The sequence below is a fragment of the Phyllopteryx taeniolatus genome, chromosome 2 (genome assembly GCF_024500385.1).
Source record: "Phyllopteryx taeniolatus isolate TA_2022b chromosome 2, UOR_Ptae_1.2, whole genome shotgun sequence".
Taxonomy (NCBI): domain Eukaryota; kingdom Metazoa; phylum Chordata; class Actinopteri; order Syngnathiformes; family Syngnathidae; genus Phyllopteryx; species Phyllopteryx taeniolatus.
The window spans coordinates 18,249,485-18,265,255 of record NC_084503.1 but is presented as its reverse complement, the minus strand read 5'-3'; the positions used below and the strand labels follow the sequence as shown (position 1 = coordinate 18,265,255).

The following is a 15,771-nucleotide window of genomic DNA, read 5'->3' as shown; positions in this document are numbered from 1 at the left end:
GAGAGATCCCCTCCAGTAACGTGAAGTTCGGCAGGGATTCTCCTCCACCAAGCGGTGTGAGATGTGCATTTTTAGTTACCCAGTCACACTGAAAATCATTGCAGTTGCTTATTTTAGCATAACTGTGATGGGTGATGCGCCTGCTGAGAGGGTTCCAAATCATATCTCACAATTGTTGTGTTGTATGTACTAGTATAGTGGTAATTTGTATTTTGTTCGCTAACAATATTGACTGAAAAATATGCATGTGGTGATCGGCTAAATTATTCTGATAAGTATGCATGCATATTCTCCCTGTGCTTGTGTATTTCATTCTAAATTGCCCATAGGTGTGAATGGTTTCCTGTTGCTATGTTTTTAGCCAGCTTACAGTCCGCCTCTCACCCTTTGTCAGCCCCCTTGTGACCTTGCAGAGCCTAAGCAGCATAGCAAAAGGATGGACATCTCTGTAAAAGCAATATAAACAATTATTTCTTGCCAGGTCTTGTAGGCTCTCCTCAGCATGCAACTATTCCGTTGTGCCTCATGTTTGCCTACAGCAGGCTGCGCGGTTTTCAAAGAAGAAATGATCACCTACATCTTGCCCTGCATCGAATTGATCAACAGTGAACTCTGTTCTAATTAGCAACTGACTGAAATAAAGGAACATCATTTAGTGTTGCAGCTTCAGCAGCTACTGTATATCCCTCAGGATGGGTATACATTTGAAAAAAGGATAGAGAGATTTTGACTCAATCAAGTTAAATGTTGTCTTTTCCTGTTTAAAAGGATCAAAATATGAGATGAATGTAAATAAATTATATTGTCTTATTATTATGCATAATACAGCATGCATTTATTTTCATTTGAAAATGCTCTGATCACACAATTTTACATGTGATATCAAAATTAGGCGGCACGGTGGCCGACTGGTTAGAGCGTCAGCCTCACAGTTCTGAGGACCCGGGTTCAATCCCCGGCCCCGCCTGTGTGGAGTTTGCATGTTCTCCCCGTGCCTGTCTGGGTTTTCTCCGGGCACTCTGGTTTCCTCCCACATCCCAAAAACATGCATTAATTGGAGACTCTAAATTGCCTGTAGGCATGACTGTGAGTGCGAATGGTTGCTTGTTTGTATGTGCCCTGCGATTGGCTGGCAACCAGTTCAGGGTGTACCCCGCCTCCTGCCCGACGACAGCTGGGATAGGCTCCAGCACGCCCGCGACCCTAGTGAGGAGAAGCGGCTCAGAAAATGGATGGATGGATATCAAAATTATACATATATTTTAGACTGCTGCATTCCTGCTGGAGACAAAAAAACTTCTCTACTGACAAAAAAATATATAAAGAACTGTCATCATTTAATTTGATTTGCAACATTTGTGTTGGCAACATAAGCAGATAACAGTTTATACTTGTTTTTGTACTTTTTTTGTTCATAGTGTTCATTTAGTTTTGATGATGTGTAAGCTATTAATACCTGTAGCAGTCGACTCAATTAAGATACTGTATGTCTCCATTAAGGCGGGACGGTGGATGACTGGTTAGAGCGTCTGCCTCACAGTTCTGAGGACCGGGGTTTAATCCTGCATGCATGTTCTCCCCGTGTGTCATGAACGGAACAGAGGATAGGACCCAAAAATGCACGACTCCAAAACAAATGGACAGTTTCCAAAAAGAGAGGTTTAATAGACGGGCATAGGTCGGTACACAGGCAGGCAATCCAAGAAAGGCAACAGTATCCAAAAACATGAGGCAGAGGCAAGATCGATAATCGGAACAGGGTCAAATCTTACTGTGAGTCTGTGACGTGGAAACAAGGAATGCTGGAACGCGACGACAAGATACAACGAACTGGCAACGAGAGGGAATGAGACACGAGGTTAACTACAATAGGTAATTAGGGTGAACGAGGCACAGGTGGTGAAGATGCTCACAGGAGCAGGTGTGTGTGAAACAGGGGGGGGAAGACAAAACCCGGAACACACACCCATGACAGTGCCCCCCCCCCCCTTAACGGCCGGCCCCAGACGGCCCTGGGGCCCCTGTATGCGCAATGTGGAAGTCCCGAATGAGCGAATCATTTTAGAACCATTTTAGAGAACCTGTCAACTACGGTGAGAATTGTGGTATTATCTTTTGAGGCTGTTAATCCTGTCACAAAGTCTACGGAAATGTCTGACCAAGGACGTTGTGGTATTGGCAGGGGTCGCAACTCCCCAGAAGGACGTTGACGAGAGGATTTGTTAGCAGCACATACCTGGCAAGCGTTGACGTAATCAATAACATCCCTCCTAACATTAGGCCACCAAAAGCGCTGTTCGACCACTGATTGAGTCTTGGCAATGCCTGGGTGACATACCGTTCGGTTCGTGTGAGCCCAGTGGACGACTCTTCCCCTTAAGGTCGGAACCACATAAAGCCTGTTTTCAGGGCAATCTTTAGGGCTAAGAGTGTTTTTCAGAGCCCCTTTAACCGCAGTTTCAATGTCCCAAACAAAAGCGGAAATGAAACATGACTTGGGCAAAATAGTCTTAGGGTCGGACAAAGAATTCCCTTGGCAGAAAATACGTGACAAAGCATCTGGCTTACCATTTTTAGAACCAGGTCGGTAGGATAACATGAAATTAAATCTAGTGAAGAACAGAGCCCATCTAGCCTGCCTAGCATTTAATCTTTTAGCAGTTTTTATATACTCAAGGTTCTTGTGATCTGTCCATACTAAAAACGGAGTCAGTGCCCCCTCTAGCCAGTGCCTCCACTCCATCAAAGCCACCTTGACTGCCAGCAGTTCACAGTCACCAATGTCATTTCTGATGAATTTTCTGTAGAAGTTTGCGAACCCTAAGAACCTTTGTACATATTTCCGTGACGTGGGAGTAGGCCAATTAATAACTGCATCGACTTTGCAAGGGTCCATTTTGACTTCACCTTGAGCCAGGACGAAACCCAGAAAAGAAACGGACGCCTTGTGGAACTCATTTCTCAGCCTTGACATAGTTGATTCTGCAGTAACTGCTGCAAAACAGAGCGGACATGAATAATGTGAGTCTCCTCATCCGGGGAGACTATCAAAATGTCGTCCAAATAGACAAAAACATACACATTCAACATGTCACGCAGGACATCATTGACAAGGTTTTGGAAAACACCTGGAGCATTAGTAAGCCCAAAAGGCATTATCAAAAAAACCGTTGGTGTGTTGAATGCTGTTTTCCATTCATCCCCCTCCCTTATCCTGTCTAGATGATATGCATTTCTTAAGTCCAGTTTGGTGAAAATCTTGGCTACCTCCAGGAACTCAAAGGCGGTGGAGATGAGAGGAAGAGGGTACCTGTTCTTTACAGTGATCTCATTGAGACCCCGGTAATCGATACAGGGTCGCAGGGTCTTGTCCTTCTTGTCCACAAAGAAAAATCCTGCTCCCGCAGGGGATGAAGATGGGCGAATGATCCCGGCTGCCAGTGATTCTTCCACGTACTCCATGGCCTTGTGTTCCGGCCCTGAAAGAGAGAACAACCTCCCTCGTGGGGGTGTGGTTCCAGGCAGCAAGTCAACAGCACAGTCTTAAGGTCTGTGGGGTGGAAGGGATTTGGCCTTGGACTTGGAAAAAACGTCTTTAATATCCTGGTAACAGGTGGGCACCTGAGATAAATCAGGATCCCCAGATGGAGTCTGTGGATTGTCCTTAGAAACATAGCCCTGAACATCACATGGCGGCTTGAAACAGTTCCGGGCGCAATTGCTGTCCCATGACATAACCTGCCCAGAGGACCAGTCAATGTGGGGGTTAGGTAATTTCAACCATTGGTTCCCTAAGATAAGGTCATGATTCATGGCGTCAAAAACATGAAAACTAATGCGTTCCGAGTGAGAATCAGGAAATGTCAATGTGAGTGTTTGGGTGCGGTGATTGATCTTGCCCATAAAACTGCCGTCTGCAGCATAGGTGTTGCGGTGGCGTTTTATTTGAAAGGTTCTCAGGTGCATACGTCTAACGAGGAGGGAGTTAAGTAAGTTAGCGTCAGAACCAGAGTCAATTAATACAGGCGTATGAATTTATTGATCAGGAGAGCATAGTGTCACTTTAGGAAGAACCCATTAAGGGTCTTCCTTAATGAAATTCAGACTCACCTCTCCCGTGCCCTTGCTACTGGCACCGGCAACTTTGACGTGACAGTTGCTCACGGAATGACCCAACTGACCGCAGTAGAAGCACCGCCCTTCCCTCAGCCGGCGTTGACGTTCCTCAGGGGAGAGACGGAACCTGCCCAGTTGCATGGTTTCATCCGTGGGGACGCTAGCCAGTGGGTTGAGACCGGAACCAGGGGATCTGCCTTGGTTTGGCTGGTCACCGAGGCTCGTCCTCCAAGTGCGCGGTGACGCAGCCCTCCGCCGATCTCCATCCAGCTCGCGATCCAAAAGCCTCTTGTCGATTTTTACGGCGAGAGCGATGAGAGTGTCCAAGTCGGTCGGCAGGTCTAGCGGGACTAAATGATCCTTGACGGCGGGGGATAGTCCTTGAAAAAAGGCATCGAGTAGCGCCCGACTATTCCAATGACTCTCAGCTGCTAGAATGCGAAACTCAATCGCGTAATCTGACACCCTGCGCTTGCCTTGTTGTAAGGTGTTGTAAGGAGCGAGCTGCCTCATGATCTGGAGCAGCTCCATTCAGCAGTAGCGCACGCCTCCGCACAACCAGTCAGGTGGGAAATGACGAAAGTGATTTTTGCCCGCTCGGTGGGGAAGGCAGCTGCCTGCAGCTCAAAGTGGAGTTCGCACTGAGTGATGAACGGCTTAATGTTCCCAGAATCTCCAGAAAACCTCTCCGGTCGAGAGAGCTGTGGGCAGACAGCAGCGGAGGTGGCAGGTGGCTGCATGGTGACTGCTTCACATGGAAATACCGTGGCGGTATTGGCTGTGGTGCCATCTGGTTCCTTCTCTTAAATAATTATCATAAGAAGTTCAAACTGCGAGGCCACCTGTCTCATCATATTGTCCTGATGCCTTGACAGTCCCTCTAGATGAAGGTGGAGGGCAGCAAGCTGCTCATCCTGCTTCGAGGCGTTGACCCTGCGCTTGAAGGGCTTTGCGCACCGGGTCTGAGTCTGCTGGGTCCATGTTATGGCCAGTTCGTTCTGTCATGAACAGAACAGAGGATAGGACCCAAAAATGCACGACTCCAAAACAAATGGACAGTTTCCAAAAAGAGAGGTTTAATCGACGGCATAGGTCGGTACACAGGCAGGCAATCCAAGAAAGGCAACAGTATCCAAAAACATGAGGCAAAGAGGCAAGGTCGATAACAGGGTCAAATCTTACTGTGAGTCTGTGACGTGGAAACAAGGAATGCTGGAACGCGACGACAAGGTACAACGAACTGGCAACGAGAAGGAATGAGACACGAGGTTAAATACAATAGGTAATTAGGGTGAACGAGGAACGAGGATGTCTCCGTTAACCACCTTCCACTACGCATGACAGGAGGTTTGTGTGTTTCCAAGAAAACCAGAGGTCGGCAAATGTACAATCAGGCCTTACAATGCTTAAAGGAAACATCTTGAGTTTCAACCGACTGTTGTATCTATCAGTTCGGTGATTATAAATGAAAGAAAGCTTTTTTTGTCATATGTACTGAATACCAATAATTTATGCACTAGAAAGTAGATGTTGGACAAACCTTACAAGAACATACTGTATTTTTCCACCTTGGGCATGAGTTTTACAGCAGTCAGCATCAAACTTCTACATTCCATGCTCACCGTCTCCCTGCTCGATGTTGCTTAAAAATAGCTGCAGTGGTGGAGCTGCTGAACTGTGAAGTGTCGGGTTGAGTTGCTGCTAGAAAATCTTGGTTTCATGACAAGATGTGAAGTATCGTCTTCACCCCACTGCCTGCGACTTACTGTGATGCATCACCTCTCTGAAGTGCTGATTTCTGGCTTTTGGCCTTTTGCGTCTTCTAGGACGGTCATCTCCATCTGCAGATGATGATGACCGTTTGGAGATGTCACAACTTCACAAGGCTTGAATTTGTATTCAAGTAAAAACTGCACAGCTTGCTTGGCAGTTATAGGAACCAGGACACAAAAACACCTGAATACATTGGTTCTGTTCTTTTGTTTCCTACCAATGTTGAGCAAAATGAATTTGAGAGATATATTCAAATACATTTACATGTGGTATGAAAATAAATTATGAATACAAAATATGCTTCTATCAACAAAATACTTGTGACCACATACAATATTTTTGAGAGCGTCACATTGGCAAGACTGCACATGGATTTTTAAATAATTGATGGTAAAGATTTTGCTCTCTCTGAGATATTTTTGCATCATCTGACATCTTACATCTAAAAAAATCAACACAAAGAGTTAATGTCAATGACAGTCCCAATAGGTGTACTGTAAGTAGCAAAGTATAACATGCCTAATGTAGATCATGCATTACACTTTAAATTCTAATATTATTTAACATTGTGTGAATCCACAAAGTCATCCCATTTGTTTTCTTCGTCTTGTGAGTGAGGGTTTATATTATGTACTGTATGTGCCAGCGGCACTGTTTTCAAGGTATTTGTGTGTGTGTTTGTTTTCGATTTGTGAAACCCTATCTCATGATGTCTGAAGATGCATCAGAAATTGTGTTTTGAAGACACCTCTCTGAAACACTTGAGAGTCCACTTCAATCAATGAATAATATCTGATGTGTGCTTCTTAGGACATGTTTGCAGACTACAGTCGATCTCTTTTCTTTAGATGTGTCTTTTTGTCAATATGGTCTATATGGACTTATGTTTTATATAAACCAAATTGGTGTATATCAAATACATAATATTCACATGTGAGATATCTTCATTCAAGTAAACTGGTCAACCGATTGATTTAATTTAAAAGTAAGTCTGATTGTTAAAGGGCTGGATGTAGACTGATGGGTACTCATCATAAAGAACATTATGATGAAAATATTCATTTAAAGTTCACCTGTTAGCATTGGGAGTTGTGTCATCTCGGTGGTCCCATGTGTCCTCAGGTCCTGCGCTGGTGGGTGTCATCAAGAAGGACTGGTCCTCTGATAACAGCATTGCCCTCTCCTGGACAGAAGAGGAACATCCGCCCTTAGACATTATGGACTATGAAGTCAAATACTATGAGAAGGTGACTCAATAATCTTCTGCTTACTTTAAAAGATTCAGTGGTATTAACAGGTAAATTCGATAAACTGCCCTCGATTGAAACAAAAAAAGATGTCCAACTAATTGTTGGGCAGTTGCTGGATAGTTTTATTTGTGTTGTCTGCTGTTTTTGTAGTTACAATACTAATACTAATAATAATTTTCATAATAATAATTTGCAATGTGTATATCGAAACCTTGATATAGGTTCATCTGCTGGCCTTCCGTTATCTGCATTAGTTTTTTCGCTCCTCTTTTTTTTTTTAGGAACAGGAGCAGCTGAGCTACTCGTCAACACGGACTAAGAATCCTAGTGTGGTGGTAACAGGCCTCAGACCCTCAACTGTCTACGTCTTCCATGTGCGTGCTCGAACAACCGCTGGCTACACAGCATACAGCTCAAACTTTGAGTTCTCGACTGTAGCTGAAGGTATGATCAACAATCCTTTCCTGTAAAGTCACAAAGGACAATTTATGTTCAATTAAATTTTTGCTAAAATCATTTAAGTTCATTTCCCCCCTCATTAATGTACACATAGCACCACATATTGACAGGAAAAAAATGGGATTGTTGAAATTTTTGCAGATTTATTAAAAAAGCAAAACTGAAATATCGCACAGCCATAAGTATTCAGACCCTTTGCTGTGACACTCATATATTTAACTCGGGTGCTTTCCATTTCTTCTGATCATCCTTGAGATGGTTATACACCTTCATTGGAGTCCAGCTGTGTTTGATTATACTGATTGGACTTGATTAGTAAAGCCACACACCTGTCTATATAAGACCTTACAGCTCACAGTGCATGTCAGAGCAATTGAGAATCATGAGGTCAACGGAACTGCCTGAAGAGCTCAGAGACAGAATTGTGGCAAGGCACATATCTGGCCAAGGTTACAAAAGCATTTCTGCTGCACTTAAGGTTCCTAACAGCACAGTGGCATCCATAATCCTTAAATGGAAGACGTTTGGGACGACCAGAACCCTTCCTAGAGCTGGCCGTTCGGCCAAACTGAGCAATCGGGGGAGAAGAGCCTTGGTGCGCGAGGTAAAGGCGAACCCAAAGATCGCTGTGGCTGAGCTCCAGAGATGAAGTCGGGAGATGGGGAAAAAGTTCTATAAAGTCAACCATCACTGCATCCCGCCACCAGTCAGGGCTTTATGGCAGAGTGGCCTGACGGAAGCCTCTCCTCAGTGCAAGACACATGAAAGCCTGCATGGAGTTTGCTAAAAAACACCTGAAGGACTCCAAGATGGTGAGAAATAAGACTCTCTGGTCTGATGAGACCAAGATAGAACTTTTTGGCCTTAATTCTAAAGCGGTATGTGTGGAGAAAACCAGGCACTGCTCATCACCTGTCCAATACAGTCCCAACAGTGAAGCATTTCCAACAAGGCAATGACCCTAAGCACACAGCTAAAATGACAAAGGAGTGGCATCAGAACAACTCCGTGACTGTTCTTGAATGGCCCAGCCAGAGCCCTAGACTCTTGGCTGTATTAGCTCAAAAGGGTGCTTCTACTAAATACTGAGCAAAGGGTCTGAATACTTATGGCTGTGTGATATTTCATTTTTTCTTTGTTAATAAATCAGCAAAAATTTCAACAATTCCGTTTTTGTGGCAATTTAGGGTGCTATGTGTACATTAATGAGGACATTTTCTTTTATATTTTTAGCAAATGGCTGCAATATAACAAAGTGAAAAATGTAAGGGGGTCTGAATACTTTCCATACTCACTGTATATAATGCCCTCCTGCTTCTAAAGCTGAACTATCCAATGATGTGAAACTTCCTTCGGGATACACTCTGAACATTTCCATACATATATTAACACTACTAGCCACAACATTATGTACACCTACAATATGTAGTGAAAGCCGATAGAAAGTGTGTACAAATAATAGTACGGACAGTTTTGATTGACATGATCAGCGATGTATTCATTTTTCTTGATTTATTATTGGGGTTGTTGTTTTTTATGGGTCTAGCACGGCAGTGCATTAATTCCTAATATCGTTTGCAATCATGTAACTAAATTAGGTACTGGTAACCAAAATACTACAAAACTTATAATGTGAAAAAATACTGTATGTAAAAAGTAACACTAGATGTAATGGTTGAATTGCTAGGTCTCTGACTGTGTCAATCACAGTAACCGCCCTCTTTTTTTCTTCTTTTTATTCAGATCCTGATGTCGCTGATCAGGGTCAAGTGTTGGTTGTTGTCACGGCGTCAGTTGGTGGCTTCTCACTGTTGGTCATCCTTACCCTCTTATTCCTCATAACTGGACGGTGAGGCACTTCAGGCCACTTACCTGCATGCGCGCACACATTTGTACACACTACGAGGCACTACAAGTCTCCGAATGAGTCTCTTTTACCACCAAGCAGGCACTCTTATTTTCCAAATGACTGAACACATTTTCTGCTTAATTACTCAGCATGTAATGCACCAACCAGCCATTTGATCCATTCCATTAGCTCCCTCTGGTTAGCTCAGATTCTTGTTATCAGTGAGCCTCTGGTTCACTGAGTTTTTTCATTACCAGCAGTTCGTAGTAAACAATGAAAAATGACCAAGAAACAGTCAATCAGTTTGTTAAACTTTAGCTGATTGGGGTGTGATCTGAGGTGACAGTTTTCGCAAATGTAACTCCCTGCAAAAATAGGAATTTAGAACTTGCTCCACTTAACAGTTGATTCAGTTTAAAATGAAATAGATATTAATTGAATCAAAATTGCTTGCGAAGAATCTGTCTTACTTGTGAGCTTTTTTAAATAACAATGCCAGGATCATTTTAAGTAATTCATGCTTTTAGCTCACTTCAGAGTGAAGAGTGTATGAATTATTCTAGCTTACATGAACTTTTTTATGCCCTGGTTTTGGCTTTCCTCGGGCTTCCTCCTCAAGATTCCAAAAACATGCATGATATTGAACAAATGTGGCTTGATTTGACTCTTGTACAACTTGATTTGTACTGGCAGAAATGAGTCACCATGCATTTAATATTCAATTCTTTAGTACTAAATGTGTTCACCCTCACAGGTGTCAGGGGTATATCAAAGCCAGGATGAAGTCACAGGAAAAGAGGAGGACACGTTTCCGTAGTGGCCATGGTAATGATCGGTTTTGTTTTATGTTGACTGTGTTATAGACATAAATGGATTATTCTGTTTCAGTTGTTGTTGTTGTTGTTGTTTCAGTTTTAGCAGTTTAGCTTTTCTTTCCATTTTTAAATCCACTTGATTTTCCCTTGGCTTCAATAATGTCTTCCAGAATAAAAGTTGGTTCTCGTGAAGGTTTAAATCTAAAATGTGAGTTTTGTCCTTTGCACCTCCTACAACCTCACCTCTTAAACTTGGAGTGAATAAAGATGGTTTCCTGTATGATGTGATGCTGTAATAGCATATAAAAGGGAATAATTGATCGCTGTAAAGTCCTTTTTTGCAGAAATTGTATCATATATTAGTTAGTTATGTTTGATGCCTTTGTAACTCTAACCCTTCAATTGGGCTTCCATTTTATCATCTAGTTGGGTGACAGTAGGGGATTCAACAATAATGTGTTTAAAGAAAAAAAAAAAAAAACTTCAGTTATAGCACAGAGTGTAGTCACCCTGGAGACACAGAGTTAACTGTAAACTGGAATCTAGGTTAGAAGAAGCCCTCAAATCCTTTCAGTTTGAACGGACACTGCTATAAAGTCTGTGTCTTCTCCAGATGAAGTTTTCATACAAGGCAGCATGTCCACAGCCTCTGCGGATGCTCAAGCCTGGCAGCCTCTATTGTTATTTTTTGCGTTCCTCAGAATCATTTTTCAGCTTGATATTCTTGTCTCCACTTCTTGAATATAGCAGAAACATTCATATTAATATTACAAATATTAACAAGACAAATAAATCACACAGGTTTGCTTCGTTGAACAATGTTTCTGCCAGAGCTTTAAATTAATGTAGAAAATTAATGTTGATGTGTTGTGTTACTTCTCTTACCAGTTCCATTCTCTGGCATAAAGACTTATGTGGATCCGGACACGTACGAAGACCCCACTCAGGCTGTGGAGGAATTTGCTAAAGAGATAGACCCCTCATCTATATGCATCGACAGAGTGATTGGCACAGGTGAATGTAAATAATGTAGACCCATACTGGGGGTACTAAATAATCGACCAAGTACTGTATAATAATATGCCGGTATAGTATATAAATGACCCTTGTCTGGCCTAAGGCATATTGAAAAAAAGGCCTGCAAAGTTTGCAAAAAAAGTGGAACAAATGGGGCTTTATAAGAAAAGTAGCATTTCAATGCTTGTGAAATTTCACCACCTACATTGTATGATATATTTAAAAGAGAAAAGATACCAATTATGTTCATTATCAGAGCAAAGCGTTTTCATTGATTCCTTTTTCTGCAAACACAGCGTCATCTGCTGGGAACAGTTTACCAATCACATATTTTCCGTGGCTAATTGAAATGAATAAATCAACTTGCAGTAACATTTTTTTTACATTTATTAATATGCCACAGGTTACACACTTAAAAAATTTACTTTATCAATATTATGAGCTGCACAGTGAGCTAGTGTTTGGCGTGTCTGCCTCACAATGATGACATCCTGTGCATGACTACATATATTAATATAGAGTAACTGCTCCGACAGGGGAGTTTGGAGAGGTCTGCAGTGGTCGTTTGCGCATACCTGGAAGGCTGGACATCGCTGTGGCAATAAAAACCCTGAAAGGCGGCTATATGGAGAATCAGAGGCGAGACTTTTTGCGTGAAGCCTCAATCATTGGACAGTTTGATAGCCCCAACATCATCAGACTGGACGGAGTGGTCACCAAAAGTAAGCTGCTTCTGTGCGATTTGTGTTTGTAGATGTCTTGATAGCTATTTTTTTGAGTATGAGAATATGTCTTTTGACCTTCACACTGCACGTGTTTCCTCAGGCAGGCCTGTGATGATAGTGGTGGAGTATATGGCAAATGGAGCGCTTGACTCTTTCCTACGGGTTTGAATATATTGTCACATAATATATAGTGTACACTTCTTTCCACATCATTTTTATTTAAAGTACCAATTAACCTTTCCATATTCCACTCCAGACACGTGATGGTCAATTCACTGTGCTCCAGCTGGTCGGAATGATGCGCGGTGTTGCAGTGGGCATGGCCTACCTCTCAGACATGGGTTACGTTCACAGAGACCTGGCGGCTCGCAACATTCTGGTCGATGAAAACTTGGTGTGTAAGGTGTCTGACTTTGGCATGTCCAGAGTCATGGAAGAAGAGACAGAGGCAGCATACACTGCCACAGTGAATGTGAGTGTTTGATTAAGGTTACCTGCAGGTTTTGTAACTCTGCTCAAGTTCTGCATCCTTAAACGATTATTCAGTCTTACTTTTACCATCAGGGAGGAAAGATACCAATACGCTGGACAGCACCAGAGGCAATTGCTTATGGAAAGTTCTCCTCAGTCAGCGATGTCTGGAGTTTTGGCATTGTCATGTGGGAGGTGATGTCATATGGCGAGAGGCCATACTGGGAGATGTCCAATCAGGATGTAAGATATAGACATTAGAATGACAGCAGTTGTACCACGCCTCATTCTCTTTCCAATGTTCTCAGGTCATTTTATCAATGGAAGAGGGATATCGATTACCTGCTCCAACGGGCTGTCCTGTCACGCTGCACCAGCTGATGTTGCACTGCTGGCAGAAGGACCCGAGTCAGCGTCCACGATTCAACAATGTGGTCTGTTTCCTCGACAAACTCATCATCAACCCCAGTGGTCTCCTCACTCTCGTGAACGAGTCACACAAGTACGTATTAGCTCACACATACATTGGATGAGAGGAGCAAATCAATGGCTTGGCAGGTTTAACAATAACATACAGTCACATACCTAGACATTAAGTACATGCTCACAATCAATATGAGTGTAGAATTTATATATGCCTTATGAAGGTAGCTAGCGTATACAATAGGATTCTCATCAGAGACCACACCAGAGCTCCACAAAGGCAGAACGATCCGAAACGTGTCCATCTGACTTATTTGATTGAGAAATCATGACAAGCAGGCCATACTGTTCCACTCCAGCCCTGTAGGTGCAGCACCATCTGCTGGATCTACTTGGTCACTGCACCACATGGCTCCAATGCAAAGGGACTGTAATGGCGAAAAGAGAAAAGCATTATTATCAGAGTAAGTACATATAGTCAACATTTATACCGGCCTTTTTTTTCTTACAATATCATGTGATACTATCAAACTTAAATAAAGAAAGGGGAAAGTGAGCAAAGGGCAAATGGCTCTGCACCTATGCAGTATTTAGTTACGGTAATTTGTTAGTTCTCCACCCAACACTAATTAATTAAAATCTCATGGCTGACTTAAATCCGGCATACTGACAAACCCAAATGAAAACAAAAGGTAAAAATTGTATATACTGTATTGCAAGGTACATAAATGACACACGTTGGAATGTTTTTATGTACAGTAGATGTGTAATGTACATTTCACATGTATACTTAAATGGGCCTCACCTCATGGGTGGGCCTCCGAAGGATAGTAATTACTGTATTCTTGCTTCTAATCCGTCTGCTCGTTACCTTTCCTAAATCCTGTATCAGTTTCCCTGATTCTCCTGATGACATCCCCGACTACCCTCTCTTCATCTCTATCGGAGACTGGCTTGATTCTATCAAAATGAGCCAATACAAAAACAACTTCATTGCAGCAGGATATACAACGCTGGATTCCATTTCAACAATGAGCATAGAGTGAGTGAGCCCTAATGTCTATCGTAGCATTTTCTGCTCATAGCGTTTGACCCATGACTTGCCAATTGGATTTTTTTCCCTCACTATTACAGTAGAAGTGTTATTCACCCAAAATAGACTGTATTATTCCAATGTTTCTGTTGCAAACTGAACAAACCAAATGATTACTCTCTCAAAGTGGGTTGTACTAGCTTCGAATGATTCTTTCAAAACTGTGTTTTTCTCCTCAGTGACATCAGGAGAATTGGGATCTGTTTGATTGGCCACCAGAGGAGAATCATAAGCAGCATACAGTCTCTGCGACTGCAATTTCACCACATCCAACATACTGGCTTTCAAGTGTGAGGCCATCAAACAAAGTCAGACTGTGCGCATACATTTGATAAATTGCACACCAGACTGCAGGGTTTAGTAAGTGCCACACACTGCTGAAGAGAGAAATCTGGACCTTGACAATGTGGAGTCCGGTGAACATTTGTTACACGGTCATCATGTCATGGATCATTGTCAATGCGGCCACTCAACAACATCTGTAACCTCAGTCAGCTCTGGCGAAATGCGGTCTCATTAGCTCAGCAAATACAGTATTAGCATTCATTTGAATTTAAGACTTACAGTACTTTTCTCCTGCGTTGATCCAAGTGCCAGTCAATGCCTCTGCTCTTTCAAAGTGACAATCTAACGGTTTTGATTGACTCAAATCGGATACCTCAACACCAGAGATAATGTGGAGAGAACGTTTGGTAATGTATGCCACAGTATGTTATTTTGATTAAAAAATGTATTGGTAGTTTATTAAATATTTCACCAGGAATCGAAATTGACAAAATGTTAAACACAATCCTCTTTTTGAACTGAAGACGACCGAATGTCAAAAGATTTTATAGAAATGTGTTTTATCCTCATAGTATTGCAGTGTGTCTTGTACTGAAAGTCACGTGAAAGGTGTATGTTTCTTCCGTAATAAACAATTCTATTTTAATCCATTGTTTTCCCTCTCTGACTTCAAACACAGGCATATTTAGCGTATTATGACACACACAAACGCACGCACACACACACATGCAGTGACAACGGTATCCATGGATGCACAGACACACACAATAACCGTGACCTCTTAACTGTCACTTAAGAGACTGACACGTTTTCTGGACATGAAGAATTGTCATGTGAGTTTGTCAATTAGGTGCTTATGTTGGTATCGACGAAGGGCATGGAGGGATGAGTTGTATGTCAGACACTATGTGCAAACAATTAGATTTATTGCTATGTTAATAGTTTGCTTTTGTTTATTTGACTACTCACAAAAAGTTAGGGATATTTCTTTTTGGGGTGAGACTTCAGGATGAACCTATAATGCACCATAACCATGTGGGTGAACTTAATTTGACTACATATTTGAAAGCACATTTCCAACTGTTCACTATTTCAGTACTTTTTGCACAACTCGCTGTTCTGAGTGCTTAACAGCAAAATTTACAACAGGTGTTTTTTTGTTTTCCCCTAAAGACATCCACATGTATGGTTTTTGTGACTCTTCCAGTCTCTTTGTATCTCTGCTGCAATCTGCTGTGACACAAAGCTCAGTATTGTTTAGTGTCGTCTTGGTTTCATCATGTCAAAATGTGAACACCGTGATGAAGAGGGCTGTATAAATACCAATTGTAACTGATCCAGGTTATTGGTCAATTCATGGTTCAAACACGTTGTGAATTTTACATCTTCTAAATTCAGCTGCCTGTTCGAGAACACTCCTGTAAAGGTCATAGCCTAGCCCATTTTAGGTTTATCCTGAATTTTCATCCAAAGCCCAATACAGTATCCCTATTTG

General features: G+C 42.2%; 1 protein-coding gene across 4 annotated transcripts in view; it reads left to right on the top strand.

Moving 5' to 3' along the window:
* LOC133472577 (ephrin type-A receptor 6-like) overlaps window positions 1-14,922 on the top strand; it is an 80,243-nt gene extending 65,321 nt beyond the window's left edge. Inside the window, exons 9-21 of one of the 4 annotated variants that reach the window (XM_061763650.1) lie at window positions 7,012-7,136; window positions 7,421-7,583; window positions 9,342-9,447; window positions 10,202-10,272; window positions 11,151-11,276; window positions 11,816-12,001; window positions 12,105-12,166; window positions 12,261-12,476; window positions 12,569-12,718; window positions 12,784-12,977; window positions 13,258-13,362; window positions 13,791-13,940; window positions 14,171-14,922. In XM_061763650.1, coding sequence (XP_061619634.1) covers window positions 7,012-7,136; window positions 7,421-7,583; window positions 9,342-9,447; window positions 10,202-10,272; window positions 11,151-11,276; window positions 11,816-12,001; window positions 12,105-12,166; window positions 12,261-12,476; window positions 12,569-12,718; window positions 12,784-12,977; window positions 13,258-13,362; window positions 13,791-13,940; window positions 14,171-14,285 — 1,769 coding nt within the window. In that variant the 3' untranslated portion in view covers window positions 14,286-14,922. Of the gene's footprint in view, window positions 1-7,011; window positions 7,137-7,420; window positions 7,584-9,341; window positions 9,448-10,201; window positions 10,273-11,150; window positions 11,277-11,815; window positions 12,002-12,104; window positions 12,167-12,260; window positions 12,477-12,550; window positions 12,719-12,783; window positions 12,978-13,257; window positions 13,363-13,790; window positions 13,941-14,170 lie in introns of those variants that run through there. The other 3 variants (XM_061763642.1, XM_061763657.1, XM_061763665.1) reach the window with 3 other exon arrangements.
* The last annotated feature ends 849 nt before the right edge of the window (window positions 14,923-15,771 follow it).